Here is a 14,638-nt window from a genome sequence, read left to right on the forward strand (position 1 = left end):
ATGTCGTACCTAGTAGCCAGAACGCACTTCTCAGCCTACTATGCAAGGCCCGATTTGCCTAATAAGCCAAGTTTTCATGAATTAATTGTTTTTCGACTACCTAACCTACCTAACCTAACCTTTTCGACTACCTAACCTAACCTAACGTATAAAGATAGGTTAGGTTAGGTTAGGTAGGGTTGGTTAGGTTCGGTCATATATCTACGTTAATTTTAACTCCAATAAAAAAAAAATTGACCTCATACATAATGAAATGGGTAGCTTTATCATTTCATAAGAAAAAAATTAGAGAAAATATATTAATTCAGGAAAACTTGGCTTATTAGGCAAATCGGGCCTTGATTAGTAGGCCGAGAAGTGAGTTCTGGCTACTAGGTACGACATATATATATATATATATATATATATATATATATATATATATATATATATATATATATATATATATATATATATATATATACATAGAAAATACAGTTTTGACCCTTATTTTCATTTTTTCTGTAAATAAACATGATCAAATTTTTGGTTGCCATTCACTGTTGTATTCCACGCCACCCTTAATAACAATAAAAACAAATATCAACAAAACAACAACAACCAAAATAAAGAATTATTATTAGTAGTAATTATTTTGACTATAATATTATGGACAAGAGAGACACATTTGGGTCCGTCACCCCCTCACCTCTGCTCACATAATTCAGTTGTGAATTTTCCATATAAATATGCAAATTTGTTTGTAATGGTTTCAAGTTGCAATTCTGTGTGTGTGTCTCTGTAGAAATTCCCATTTACCCAGAAGACATTTACTATAATGAATAACTACCAATAATTCCATAGCTTTCCTGACAAGAACCGTAATACCTTGAGATTTGTGGACAAATTATTTTGAGTAAGTTTATTGTTTCACAAAAAATTTGACCTTATGTTAAAAAAAACTTTTTTCATTTTAAATATGAAAAACGCTTCACTTATAATTATTGATATAAACGTTTAAAACTTTCTATAACACAACTCTAGCTTTTAAATCTTTAAATAAATTAATTTCTGTTAACACGATATATGGAAATATGGCAATGGCCATGATAGATGTTTGTTTACTTCTGGCCATGATAGATGTTTGTTTACTTCTGGCCATGATAGATGTTTGTTTACTTCTGGTCATGATAGATGTTTGTTTACTTCTGGCCATGATAGATGTTTGTTTACTTCTGGCCATGATAGATGTTTGTTTACTTCTGGCCATGATAGATGTTTGTTTACTTCTGGCCATGATAGATGTTTGTTTACTTCTGGCCATGATAGATGTTTGTTTACTTCTAGCCATGATAGATGTTTGCTTCCTTCTGGCCATGATAGATGTTTGTTTACTTCTGGCCATGATAGATGTTTACCTCTGGCCATGATAGATGTTTACCTCTGGCCATGATAGATGTTCACTTTTGACCATGATAGATGTATATCTCTGGCCAGGATAGATGTTTACTTCTGGCCATGATAGATGTTCACCTTTGGCCATGATAGATGTATATTTCTGGTAATGATAGATGTTCACCTCTGGCCATGATAGATGTTCACCTCTGGCCATGATAGATGTTTACCTCTGGCCATGATAGATGTTCACCTCTGGCCATGATAGATGTTCACCTCTGGCCATGATAGATGTTTACCTCTGGCCATGATAGATGTTTACCTCTGGCCATGATAGATGTTTACCTCTGGCCATGATAGATGTTTACCTCTGGCCATGATAGATGTTTACCTCTGGCCATGATAGATGTTCACCTCTGGCCATGATAGATGTTTACCTCTGGCCATGATAGATGTTTACCTCTGGCCATGATAGATGTTTACCTCTGGCCATGATAGATGTTTACCTCTGGCCATGATAGATGTTCACCTCTGGCCATGATAGATGTTCACCTCTGGCCATGATAGATGTTTACCTCTGGCCATGATAGATGTTTACCTCTGGCCATGATAGATGTTTACCTCTGGCCATGATAGATGTTTACCTCTGGCCACAATACGTATTTAGCTCCGACTGATGACAGGTGTTAAACACAGACTAATCACAGATGTTTAGCTGTGATGAAAGGTGTTTAGCACTGACTAATCACAGATGTTCAGCTCTGATGACAGGTATTAAGCCTTGACTGATGACAGGTGTTTAAATATGACTGATGACTGGTGTTCAGCTCTACCATGTAGACAGTTTACAGTTAAGAGGCCGTCTGAGGTGGGAAACCCCAGCAGTCTACCCACCAAAGTAGTAAAATATTTGCCAAAACACGCCTGAATTTTCAGATCCCGTTCAATAAAATCACCAGGACAAATGGGGTGACCTGAGACAAGCCTCTGGCTTGCTGTCCCGCGTCGAGGCCACTAGAGTCAGTCAACAATCAGCAGACAAGATCCAGAGTCAACAATCAGCAGACAAGAGCCAGGGTCAACAATCAGCAGGCAAGATCCAGGGTCAACAATCAACAGACAAGAGCCAGAGTCAACAATCAGCAGACAAGAGTCAGTCAACAATCAGCAGACAAGAGCCAGGGTCAACAATCAGCAGGCAAGATCCAGGGTCAACAATCAACAGACAAGAGCCAGAATCAACAATCAGCAGACAAGAGACAGTCAACAATCAGCAGACAAGAACCAGGGTCAACAATTAGCAGACAAGAGCCAGGGTCAACAATCAGCAGACAGGAGCCAGAGTCAACAATCAGCAGACAAGAGCCAGAGTCAACAATCAGCAGGCAAAATCCAGGGTCAACAATCAACAGACAAGAGCCAGAGTCAACAATCAGCAGACAAGAGTCAGCCAACAATCAGCAGACAAGAGCCAGGGTCAACAATCAGCAGGCAAGATCCAGGGTCAACAATCAACAGACAAGAGCCAGAGTCAACAATCAGCAGACAAGAGACAGTCAACAATCAGCAGACAAGAGCCAGGGTCAACAATCAGCAGGCAAGATCCAGGGTCAACAATCAACAGACAAGAGCCAGGGTCAACAATCAGCAGACAGGAGCCAAAGTCAACAATCAGCAGACAAGAGCCAGGGGTCAACAATCAGCAGACAAGAGCCAGCGTCAACAATCAGCAGGCAAAATCCAGGGTCAACAATCAACAGACAAGAGCCAGAGTCAACAATCAGCAGACAAGAGTCAGTCAACAATCAGCAGACAAGAGCCAGGGTCAACAATCAGCAGGCAAGATCCAGGGTCAATAATCAACAGACAAGAGCCAGAGTCAACAATCAGCAGACAAGAGACAGTCAACAATCAGCAGACAAGAACCAGGGTCAACAATCAGCAGACAAAAGCCAGGGTCAACAATCAGCAGACAGGAGCCAGAGTCAACAATCAGCAGACAAGAGCCAGGGGTCAACAATCAGCAGACAAGAGCCAGAGTCAACAATCAGCAGACAAGAGCCAGAGTCAACAATTAGCAGACAAGAGTCAGTCAACAATCAGCAGACAAGAGCCAGGGGTCAACAATCAGCAGACAAGAGCCAAAGTCAACAATTAGCAGACAAGAGCCAGAGTCAACAATCAGCAGACAAGAGCCAGAGTCAACAATCAGCAGACAAGAGTCAGTCAACAATCAGCAGACAAGAACCAGGGTCAACAATCAGCAGACAAGAGCCAGAGTCAACAATCAGCAGACAAGAGCCAGAGTCAACAATCAGCAGACAAGAGCCAGAGTCAACAATCGGCAAGATCTAGGGTCAACAATCAACAGACAAAAGTCAGTCAACAATCAGCAGACACGAGCCAGGGTCAACAATCAGCAGACAAGAGCCAGGGGTCAACAATCAGCAGACAAGAGCCAGAGTCAACAATCAGCAGACAAGAGCCAGAGTCAACAATCAGCAGACAAGAACCAGGGTCAACAATCAGCAGACAAGAGCCAGAATCCACAATGAGCAGACAAGAGCCAGAGTCACCAATCAGCAGACAAGAGCCAGAGTCAACAATCATCAGACAAGAGCCAGTCAACAATCAGCAGACAAAAGCCAGTCATCAATCAGCAGACAAGAGCCAGGCAACAATCAGCAGACAAGAGCCAGGGTCAACAATCAACAGACAAGAGCCAGAGTCAACAATCAGCAGACAAGAGCCAGTCAACAATCATCAGACAAGAGCCAGAGTCAACAATCATCAGAGAAGAGCCAGGGGTCAACAATCAGCAGACAAAAGCTAGTCAACAATCAGCAGGCAAGAGCAAGGATCAACAATCAGCAGACAAGAGCCAGAGTCAACAATCAGCAGACAAGAGCCAGGATCAACAATCAGCAGACAAGAGCCAGGATCAACAATCAGCAGACAAGAACCAGAGTCAACAATCAGCAGACAAGAGTCAGTCAACAATCAGCAGACAAGAACCAGGGTCAACAATCAGCAGACAAAAGCCAGGGTCAACAATCAGCAGACAGGAGCCAGAGTCAACAATCAGCAGACAAGAGCCAGGGGTCAACAATCAGCAGACAAGAGCCAGAGTCAACAATCAGCAGACACGAGCCAGAGTCACCAATCAGCAGACAAGAGTCAGTCAACAATCAGCAGACAAGAGCCAGGGGTCAACAATCAGCAGACAAGAGCCAAAGTCAACAATCAGCAGACAAGAGCCAGAGTCAACAATCAGCAGACAAGAGCCAGAGTCAACAATCAGCAGACAAGAGTCAGTCAACAATCAGCAGACAAGAACCAGGGTCAACAATCAGCAGACAAGAGCCAGAGTCAACAATCAGCAGACAAGAGCCAGAGTCAACAATCAGCAGACAAGAGCCAGAGTCAACAATCGGCAAGATCTAGGGTCAACAATCAACAGACAAAAGTCAGTCAACAATCAGCAGACACGAGCCAGGGTCAACAATCAGCAGACAAGAGCCAGGGGTCAACAATCAGCAGACAAGAGCCAGAGTCAACAATCAGCAGACAAGAGCCAGAGTCAACAATCAGCAGACAAGAACCAGGGTCAATAATCAGCAGACAAGAGCCAGAATCCACAATGAGCAGACAAGAGCCAGAGTCACCAATCAGCAGACAAGAGCCAGTCAACAATCAGCAGACAAAAGCCAGTCAACAATCAGCAGACAAGAGCCAGACAACAATCAGCAGACAAGAGCCAGGGTCAACAATTAACAGACAAGAGCCAGAGTCAACAATCAGCAGACAAGAGCCAGTCAACAATTAACAGACAAGAGCCAGAGTCAACAATCAGCAGACAAGAGCCAGTCAACAATCATCAGACAAGAGCCAGAGTCAACAATCATCAGAGAAGAGCCAGGGGTCAACAATCAGCAGACAAAAGCCAGTCAACAATCAGCAGACAAGAGCCAGGATCAACAATCAACAGACAAGAGCCAGAGTCAACAATCAGCAGACAAGAGCCAGGGGTCAACAATCAGCAGACAAGAGCCAAAGTCAACAATCAGCAGACAAGAGCCAGAGTCAACAATCAGCAGACAAGAGTCAGTCAACAATCAGCAGACAAGAGCCAGGGTCAACAATCAGCAGGCAAGATCCAGGGTCAATAATCAACAGACAAGAGCCAGAGTCAACAATCAGCAGACAAGAGACAGTCAACAATCAGCAGACAAGAACCAGGGTCAACAATCAGCAGACAAAAGCCAGGGTCAACAATCAGCAGACAGGAGCCAGAGTCAACAATCAGCAGACAAGAGCCAGGGGTCAACAATCAGCAGACAAGAGCCAAAGTCAACAATCAGCAGACAAGAGCCAGAGTCAACAATTGGCAGACAAGAGTCAGTCAACAATCAGCAGACAAGAGCCAGGGGTCAACAATCAGCAGACAAGAGCCAAAGTCAACAATCAGCAGACAAGAGCCAGAGTCAACAATCAGCAGACAAGAGCCAGAGTCAACAATCAGCAGACAAGAGTCAGTCAACAATCAGCAGACAAGAACCAGGGTCAACAATCAGCAGACAAGAGCCAGAGTCAACAATCAGCAGACAAGAGCCAGAGTCAACAATCAGCAGACAAGAGCCAGAGTCAACAATCGGCAAGATCTAGGGTCAACAATCAACAGACAAAAGTCAGTCAACAATCAGCAGACATGAGCCAGGGTCAACAATCAGCAGACAAGAGCCAGGGGTCAACAATCAGCAGACAAGAGCCAGAGTCAACAATCAGCAGACAAGAGCCAGAGTCAACAATCAGCAGACAAGAGCCAGAATCCACAATGAGCAGACAAGAGCCAGAGTCACCAATCAGCAGACAAGAGCCAGAGTCAACAATCATCAGACAAGAGCCAGTCAACAATCAGCAGACAAAAGCCAGTCAACAATCAGCAGACAAGAGCCAGACAACAATCAGCAGACAAGAGCCAGGGTCAACAATCAACAGACAAGAGCCAGAGTCAACAATCAGCAGACAAGAGCCAGTTAACAATCATCAGACAAGAGCCAGAGTCAACAATCAGCAGACAAGAGCCAGTCAACAATCATCAGACAAGAGCCAGAGTCAACAATCATCAGAGAAGAGCCAGGGGTCAACAATCAGCAGACAAAAGCTAGTCAACAATCAGCAGACAAGAGCAAGGATCAACAATCAGCAGACAAGAGCCAGAGTCAACAATCAGCAGACAAGAGCCAGAGTCAACAATCAGCAGACAAGAGTCAGTCAACAATCAGCAGACAAGAACCAGGGTCAACAATCAGCAGACAAAAGCCAGGGTCAACAATCAGCAGACAGGAGCCAGAGTCAACAATCAGCAGACAAGAGCCAGGGGTCAACAATCAGCAGACAAGAGCCAGAGTCAACAATCAGCAGACAAGAGCCAGAGTCACCAATCAGCAGACAAGAGTCAGTCAACAATCAGCAGACAAGAGCCAGGGGTCAACAATCAGCAGACAAGAGCCAAAGTCAACAATCAGCAGACAAGAGCCAGAGTCAACAATCAGCAGACAAGAGCCAGAGTCAACAATCAGCAGACAAGAGTCAGTCAACAATCAGCAGACAAGAACCAGGGTCAACAATCAGCAGACAAGAGCCAGAGTCAACAATCAGCAGACAACAGCCAGAGTCAACAATCGGCAAGATCTAGGGTCAACAATCAACAGACAAAAGTCAGTCAACAATCAGCAGACACGAGCCAGGGTCAACAATCAGCAGACAAGAGCCAGGGGTCAACAATCAGCAGACAAGAGCCAGAGTCAACAATCAGCAGACAAGAGCCAGGGTCAACAATCAGCAGGCAAGATCCAGGGTCAACAATCAACAGACAAGAGCCAGAGTCAACAATCAGCAGACAAGAGTCAGTCAACAATCAGCAGACAAGAGCCAGGGTCAACAATCAGCAGGCAAGATCCAGGGTCAACAATCAACAGACAAGAGCCAGAATCAACAATCAGCAGACAAGAGACAGTCAACAATCAGCAGACAAGAACCAGGGTCAACAATTAGCAGACAAGAGCCAGGGTCAACAATCAGCAGACAGGAGCCAGAGTCAACAATCAGCAGACAAGAGCCAGAGTCAACAATCAGCAGGCAAAATCCAGGGTCAACAATCAACAGACAAGAGCCAGAGTCAACAATCAGCAGACAAGAGTCAGCCAACAATCAGCAGACAAGAGCCAGGGTCAACAATCAGCAGGCAAGATCCAGGGTCAACAATCAACAGACAAGAGCCAGAGTCAACAATCAGCAGACAAGAGACAGTCAACAATCAGCAGACAAGAGCCAGGGTCAACAATCAGCAGGCAAGATCCAGGGTCAACAATCAACAGACAAGAGCCAGGGTCAACAATCAGCAGACAGGAGCCAAAGTCAACAATCAGCAGACAAGAGCCAGGGGTCAACAATCAGCAGACAAGAGCCAGCGTCAACAATCAGCAGGCAAAATCCAGGGTCAACAATCAACAGACAAGAGCCAGAGTCAACAATCAGCAGACAAGAGTCAGTCAACAATCAGCAGACAAGAGCCAGGGTCAACAATCAGCAGGCAAGATCCAGGGTCAATAATCAACAGACAAGAGCCAGAGTCAACAATCAGCAGACAAGAGACAGTCAACAATCAGCAGACAAGAACCAGGGTCAACAATCAGCAGACAAAAGCCAGGGTCAACAATCAGCAGACAGGAGCCAGAGTCAACAATCAGCAGACAAGAGCCAGGGGTCAACAATCAGCAGACAAGAGCCAGAGTCAACAATCAGCAGACAAGAGCCAGAGTCAACAATTAGCAGACAAGAGTCAGTCAACAATCAGCAGACAAGAGCCAGGGGTCAACAATCAGCAGACAAGAGCCAAAGTCAACAATTAGCAGACAAGAGCCAGAGTCAACAATCAGCAGACAAGAGCCAGAGTCAACAATCAGCAGACAAGAGTCAGTCAACAATCAGCAGACAAGAACCAGGGTCAACAATCAGCAGACAAGAGCCAGAGTCAACAATCAGCAGACAAGAGCCAGAGTCAACAATCAGCAGACAAGAGCCAGAGTCAACAATCGGCAAGATCTAGGGTCAACAATCAACAGACAAAAGTCAGTCAACAATCAGCAGACACGAGCCAGGGTCAACAATCAGCAGACAAGAGCCAGGGGTCAACAATCAGCAGACAAGAGCCAGAGTCAACAATCAGCAGACAAGAGCCAGAGTCAACAATCAGCAGACAAGAACCAGGGTCAACAATCAGCAGACAAGAGCCAGAATCCACAATGAGCAGACAAGAGCCAGAGTCACCAATCAGCAGACAAGAGCCAGAGTCAACAATCATCAGACAAGAGCCAGTCAACAATCAGCAGACAAAAGCCAGTCATCAATCAGCAGACAAGAGCCAGGCAACAATCAGCAGACAAGAGCCAGGGTCAACAATCAACAGACAAGAGCCAGAGTCAACAATCAGCAGACAAGAGCCAGTCAACAATCATCAGACAAGAGCCAGAGTCAACAATCATCAGAGAAGAGCCAGGGGTCAACAATCAGCAGACAAAAGCTAGTCAACAATCAGCAGGCAAGAGCAAGGATCAACAATCAGCAGACAAGAGCCAGAGTCAACAATCAGCAGACAAGAGCCAGGATCAACAATCAGCAGACAAGAGCCAGGATCAACAATCAGCAGACAAGAGCCAGAGTCAACAATCAGCAGACAAGAGTCAGTCAACAATCAGCAGACAAGAACCAGGGTCAACAATCAGCAGACAAAAGCCAGGGTCAACAATCAGCAGACAGGAGCCAGAGTCAACAATCAGCAGACAAGAGCCAGGGGTCAACAATCAGCAGACAAGAGCCAGAGTCAACAATCAGCAGACACGAGCCAGAGTCACCAATCAGCAGACAAGAGTCAGTCAACAATCAGCAGACAAGAGCCAGGGGTCAACAATCAGCAGACAAGAGCCAAAGTCAACAATCAGCAGACAAGAGCCAGAGTCAACAATCAGCAGACAAGAGCCAGAGTCAACAATCAGCAGACAAGAGTCAGTCAACAATCAGCAGACAAGAACCAGGGTCAACAATCAGCAGACAAGAGCCAGAGTCAACAATCAGCAGACAAGAGCCAGAGTCAACAATCAGCAGACAAGAGCCAGAGTCAACAATCGGCAAGATCTAGGGTCAACAATCAACAGACAAAAGTCAGTCAACAATCAGCAGACACGAGCCACGGTCAACAATCAGCAGACAAGAGCCAGGGGTCAACAATCAGCAGACAAGAGCCAGAGTCAACAATCAGCAGACAAGAGCCAGAGTCAACAATCAGCAGACAAGAACCAGGGTCAATAATCAGCAGACAAGAGCCAGAATCCACAATGAGCAGACAAGAGCCAGAGTCACCAATCAGCAGACAAGAGCCAGTCAACAATCAGCAGACAAAAGCCAGTCAACAATCAGCAGACAAGAGCCAGACAACAATCAGCAGACAAGAGCCAGGGTCAACAATTAACAGACAAGAGCCAGAGTCAACAATCAGCAGACAAGAGCCAGTCAACAATTAACAGACAAGAGCCAGAGTCAACAATCAGCAGACAAGAGCCAGTCAACAATCATCAGACAAGAGCCAGAGTCAACAATCATCAGAGAAGAGCCAGGGGTCAACAATCAGCAGACAAAAGCCAGTCAACAATCAGCAGACAAGAGCCAGGATCAACAATCAACAGACAAGAGCCAGAGTCAACAATCAGCAGACAAGAGCCAGGATCAACAATCAGCAGACAAGAGCCAGGATCAACAATCAGCAGACAAGAGCCAGAGTCAACAATCAGCAGACAAGAGTCAGTCAACAATCAGCAGACAAGAGCCAGGGTCAACAATCAGCAGGCAAGATCCAGGGTCAATAATCAACAGACAAGAGCCAGAGTCAACAATCAGCAGACAAGAGACAGTCAACAATCAGCAGACAAGAACCAGGGTCAACAATCAGCAGACAAAAGCCAGGGTCAACAATCAGCAGACAGGAGCCAGAGTCAACAATCAGCAGACAAGAGCCAGGGGTCAACAATCAGCAGACAAGAGCCAAAGTCAACAATCAGCAGACAAGAGCCAGAGTCAACAATTGGCAGACAAGAGTCAGTCAACAATCAGCAGACAAGAGCCAGGGGTCAACAATCAGCAGACAAGAGCCAAAGTCAACAATCAGCAGACAAGAGCCAGAGTCAACAATCAGCAGACAAGAGCCAGAGTCAACAATCAGCAGACAAGAGTCAGTCAACAATCAGCAGACAAGAACCAGGGTCAACAATCAGCAGACAAGAGCCAGAGTCAACAATCAGCAGACAAGAGCCAGAGTCAACAATCAGCAGACAAGAGCCAGAGTCAACAATCGGCAAGATCTAGGGTCAACAATCAACAGACAAAAGTCAGTCAACAATCAGCAGACATGAGCCAGGGTCAACAATCAGCAGACAAGAGCCAGGGGTCAACAATCAGCAGACAAGAGCCAGAGTCAACAATCAGCAGACAAGAGCCAGAGTCAACAATCAGCAGACAAGAGCCAGAATCCACAATGAGCAGACAAGAGCCAGAGTCACCAATCAGCAGACAAGAGCCAGAGTCAACAATCATCAGACAAGAGCCAGTCAACAATCAGCAGACAAAAGCCAGTCAACAATCAGCAGACAAGAGCCAGACAACAATCAGCAGACAAGAGCCAGGGTCAACAATCAACAGACAAGAGCCAGAGTCAACAATCAGCAGACAAGAGCCAGTTAACAATCATCAGACAAGAGCCAGAGTCAACAATCAGCAGACAAGAGCCAGTCAACAATCATCAGACAAGAGCCAGAGTCAACAATCATCAGAGAAGAGCCAGGGGTCAACAATCAGCAGACAAAAGCTAGTCAACAATCAGCAGACAAGAGCAAGGATCAACAATCAGCAGACAAGAGCCAGAGTCAACAATCAGCAGACAAGAGCCAGAGTCAACAATCAGCAGACAAGAGTCAGTCAACAATCAGCAGACAAGAACCAGGGTCAACAATCAGCAGACAAAAGCCAGGGTCAACAATCAGCAGACAGGAGCCAGAGTCAACAATCAGCAGACAAGAGCCAGGGGTCAACAATCAGCAGACAAGAGCCAGAGTCAACAATCAGCAGACAAGAGCCAGAGTCACCAATCAGCAGACAAGAGTCAGTCAACAATCAGCAGACAAGAGCCAGGGGTCAACAATCAGCAGACAAGAGCCAAAGTCAACAATCAGCAGACAAGAGCCAGAGTCAACAATCAGCAGACAAGAGCCAGAGTCAACAATCAGCAGACAAGAGTCAGTCAACAATCAGCAGACAAGAACCAGGGTCAACAATCAGCAGACAAGAGCCAGAGTCAACAATCAGCAGACAACAGCCAGAGTCAACAATCGGCAAGATCTAGGGTCAACAATCAACAGACAAAAGTCAGTCAACAATCAGCAGACACGAGCCAGGGTCAACAATCAGCAGACAAGAGCCAGGGGTCAACAATCAGCAGACAAGAGCCAGAGTCAACAATCAGCAGACAAGAGCCAGAGTCAACAATCAGCAGACAAGAACCAGGGTCAATAATCAGCAGACAAGAGCCAGAATCCACAATGAGCAGACAAGAGCCAGAGTCACCAATCAGCAGACAAGAGCCAGTCAACAATCAGCAGACAAAAACCAGTCAACAATCAGCAGACAAGAGCCAGACAACAATCAGCAGACAAGAGCCAGGGTCAACAATTAACAGACAAGAGCCAGAGTCAACAATCAGCAGACAAGAGCCAGTCAACAATTAACAGACAAGAGCCAGAGTCAACAATCAGCAGACAAGAGCCAGTCAACAATCATCAGACAAGAGCCAGAGTCAACAATCATCAGAGAAGAGCCAGGGGTCAACAATCAGCAGACAAAAGCCAGTCAACAATCAGCAGACAAGAGCCAGGATCAACAATCAACAGACAAGAGCCAGAGTCAACAATCAGCAGACAAGAGCCAGGATCAACAATCAGCAGACAAGAGCCAGGATCAACAATCAGCAGACAAGAGCCAGAGTCAACAATCAGCAGACAAGAGTCAGTCAACAATCAGCAGACAAGAGCCAGGGTCAACAATCAGCAGGCAAGATCTAGGGTCAACAATCAACAGACAAGAGCCAGAGTCAACAATTAGCAGACAAGAGTCAGTCAACAATCAGCAAAGAACCAGGGTCAACAATCAGCAGACAAGAGCCAGGGTCAACAATCAGCAGACAAGAGCCAGGGGTCAACAATCAGCAGACAAGAGCCAGGGGTCAACAATCAGCAGACAAGAGCCAGTCAACAATCAGCAGACAAGAGCCAGAGTCAACAATCAGCAGACAAGTCAGTCAACAATCAGCAGACAAGAGCCAGGGGTCAACAATCAGCAGACAAGAACCAGGGTCAACAATCAGCAGACAAGAGCCAGAGTCAACAATCAGCAGACAAGAGCCAGAGTCAACAATCAGCAGACAAGAGCCAGGGTCAACAATCGGCAGGCAAGATCTAGGGTCAACAATCAACAGACAAGAGCCAGTCAACAATCAGCAGACAAGAGCCAGGGTCAACAATCAGCAGACAAGAGCCAGGGGTTAACAATCAGCAGACAAGAGCCAGAGTCAACAATCAGCAGACAAGAGCCAGAGTCAACAATCAGCAGACAAGAGCCAGAGTCACAAATCAGCAGACAAGAGTCAGAATCAACAATCAGCAGACAAGAGTCAGAATCAACAATCAGCAGACAAGAACCAGGGTCAACAATCAGCAGACAAGAGTCAGAGTCAACAATCAGCAGAAAAGAACCAGGGTCAACAATCAGCAGACAAGAGCCAGAGTCAACAATCAGCAGACAAGAACCAGGGTCAACAATCAGCAGACAAGAGCCAGAGTCAACAATCGTCAGACAAGAGCCAGTCAACAATCAGCAGACAAGAGAAAGTCAACAATCAGCAGACAAGAGCCAGACAACAATCAGCAGACAAGAGCCAGAGTCAACAATCAACAGACAAGAGCCAGAGTCAACAATCATCAGACAAGATCCAGAGTCAACAATCATCAGACAAGAGCCAGGGGTCAACAATCAGCAGACAAGAGCAAGTCAACAATCAGCAGACAAGAGCCAGGGTCAACAATCAGCAGGCAAGATCCAGGGTCAACAATCAACAGACAAGAGCTAGGGTCAACAATCAGCAGACAAGAGACAGTCAACAATCAGCAGACAAGAACCAGGGTCAACAATCAGCAGACAAGAGCCAGGGTCAACAATCAGCAGACAAGAGCCAGAGTCAACAATCAGCAGACAAGAGCCAGGGGTCAACAATCAGCAGACAAGAGCCAGAGTCAACAATCAGCAGACAAGACCCAGGGTCAACAATCGGCAGGCAAGATCTAGGGTCAACAATCAACAGACAAGAGCCAGTCAACAATCAGCAGACAAGAGCCAGGGTCAACAATCAGCAGACAAGAGCCAGGGGTCAACAATCAGCAGACAAGAGCCAGAGTCAACAATCAGCAGACAAGAGCCAGAGTCAACAATCAGCAGACAAGAGCCAGAGTCAACAATCAGCAGACAAGAGTCAGAATCAACAATCAGCAGACAATAGTCAGAATCAACAATCAGCAGACAAGAACCAGGGTCAACAATCAGCAAACAAGAGTCAGAGTCAACAATCAGCAGACAAGAACCAGGGTCAACAATCAGCAGACAAGAGCCAGAGTCCACAATGAGCAGACAAGAGCCAGAGTCAACAATCAGCAGACAAGAGCCAGAGTCAACAATCATCAGACAAGACCCAGTCAACAATCAGCAGACAAGAGCCAGACAACAATCAGCAGACATGAGCCAGGGTCAACAATCAACAGACAAGAGCCAGAGTCAACAATCAGCAGACAAGAGCCAGAGTCAACAATCAGCAGACAAGAGCCAGGATCAACAATCAGCAGACAAGAGCCAGAGTCAACAATCAGCAGACAAGAGCCAGAGTCAACAATCATCTGTCACATATATAGCCGTATATATAGGTAGTATTTACCGTTAATATATAAATTTTTTTGTAACCGTTAAGTTTAAATGTGTTTTTATTGCAGTAACATGAATAAATTCAATAAAGTGAGTTGATTTATTAAGCTGGAAAATAAAGACATGAGAATAATAGTGTATCTTCCTCACACCTGAGGGAATTAGTTCCTCACAAAGATCTAAAGTTTAG

The 14,638-nt window shown here is 45.6% G+C and overlaps 2 protein-coding genes across 2 annotated transcripts in view; both read left to right on the forward strand.

Annotated features, from left to right (window-relative positions):
* LOC138370262 (uncharacterized protein DDB_G0290301-like) overlaps window positions 1–3,532 on the forward strand; it is a 31,217-nt gene extending 27,685 nt beyond the window's left edge. Inside the window, exon 2 of the mRNA XM_069334269.1 lies at window positions 2,494–3,532. Within this exon, the coding sequence (XP_069190370.1) occupies window positions 2,494–3,532 (1,039 nt within the window). The remainder of the gene's footprint in view (window positions 1–2,493) is intronic.
* A 393-nt stretch (window positions 3,533–3,925) lies between these two features.
* On the forward strand, window positions 3,926–14,156 carry LOC138370263 (dentin sialophosphoprotein-like). Its single transcript, XM_069334270.1, has 10 exons — window positions 3,926–4,048; window positions 5,204–5,771; window positions 5,952–6,562; window positions 7,073–8,351; window positions 8,502–8,977; window positions 9,908–10,526; window positions 10,707–11,317; window positions 12,161–12,485; window positions 13,168–13,659; window positions 13,969–14,156. The coding sequence occupies exons 1-10, from the start codon at window positions 3,926–3,928 to the stop codon at window positions 14,154–14,156; spliced, it is 5,292 nt and encodes a 1,763-aa protein (XP_069190371.1).
* Window positions 14,157–14,638: the final 482 nt, after the last annotated feature.

This window comes from Procambarus clarkii, chromosome 31, assembly GCF_040958095.1.
Source record: "Procambarus clarkii isolate CNS0578487 chromosome 31, FALCON_Pclarkii_2.0, whole genome shotgun sequence".
NCBI lineage: Eukaryota > Metazoa > Arthropoda > Malacostraca > Decapoda > Cambaridae > Procambarus > Procambarus clarkii.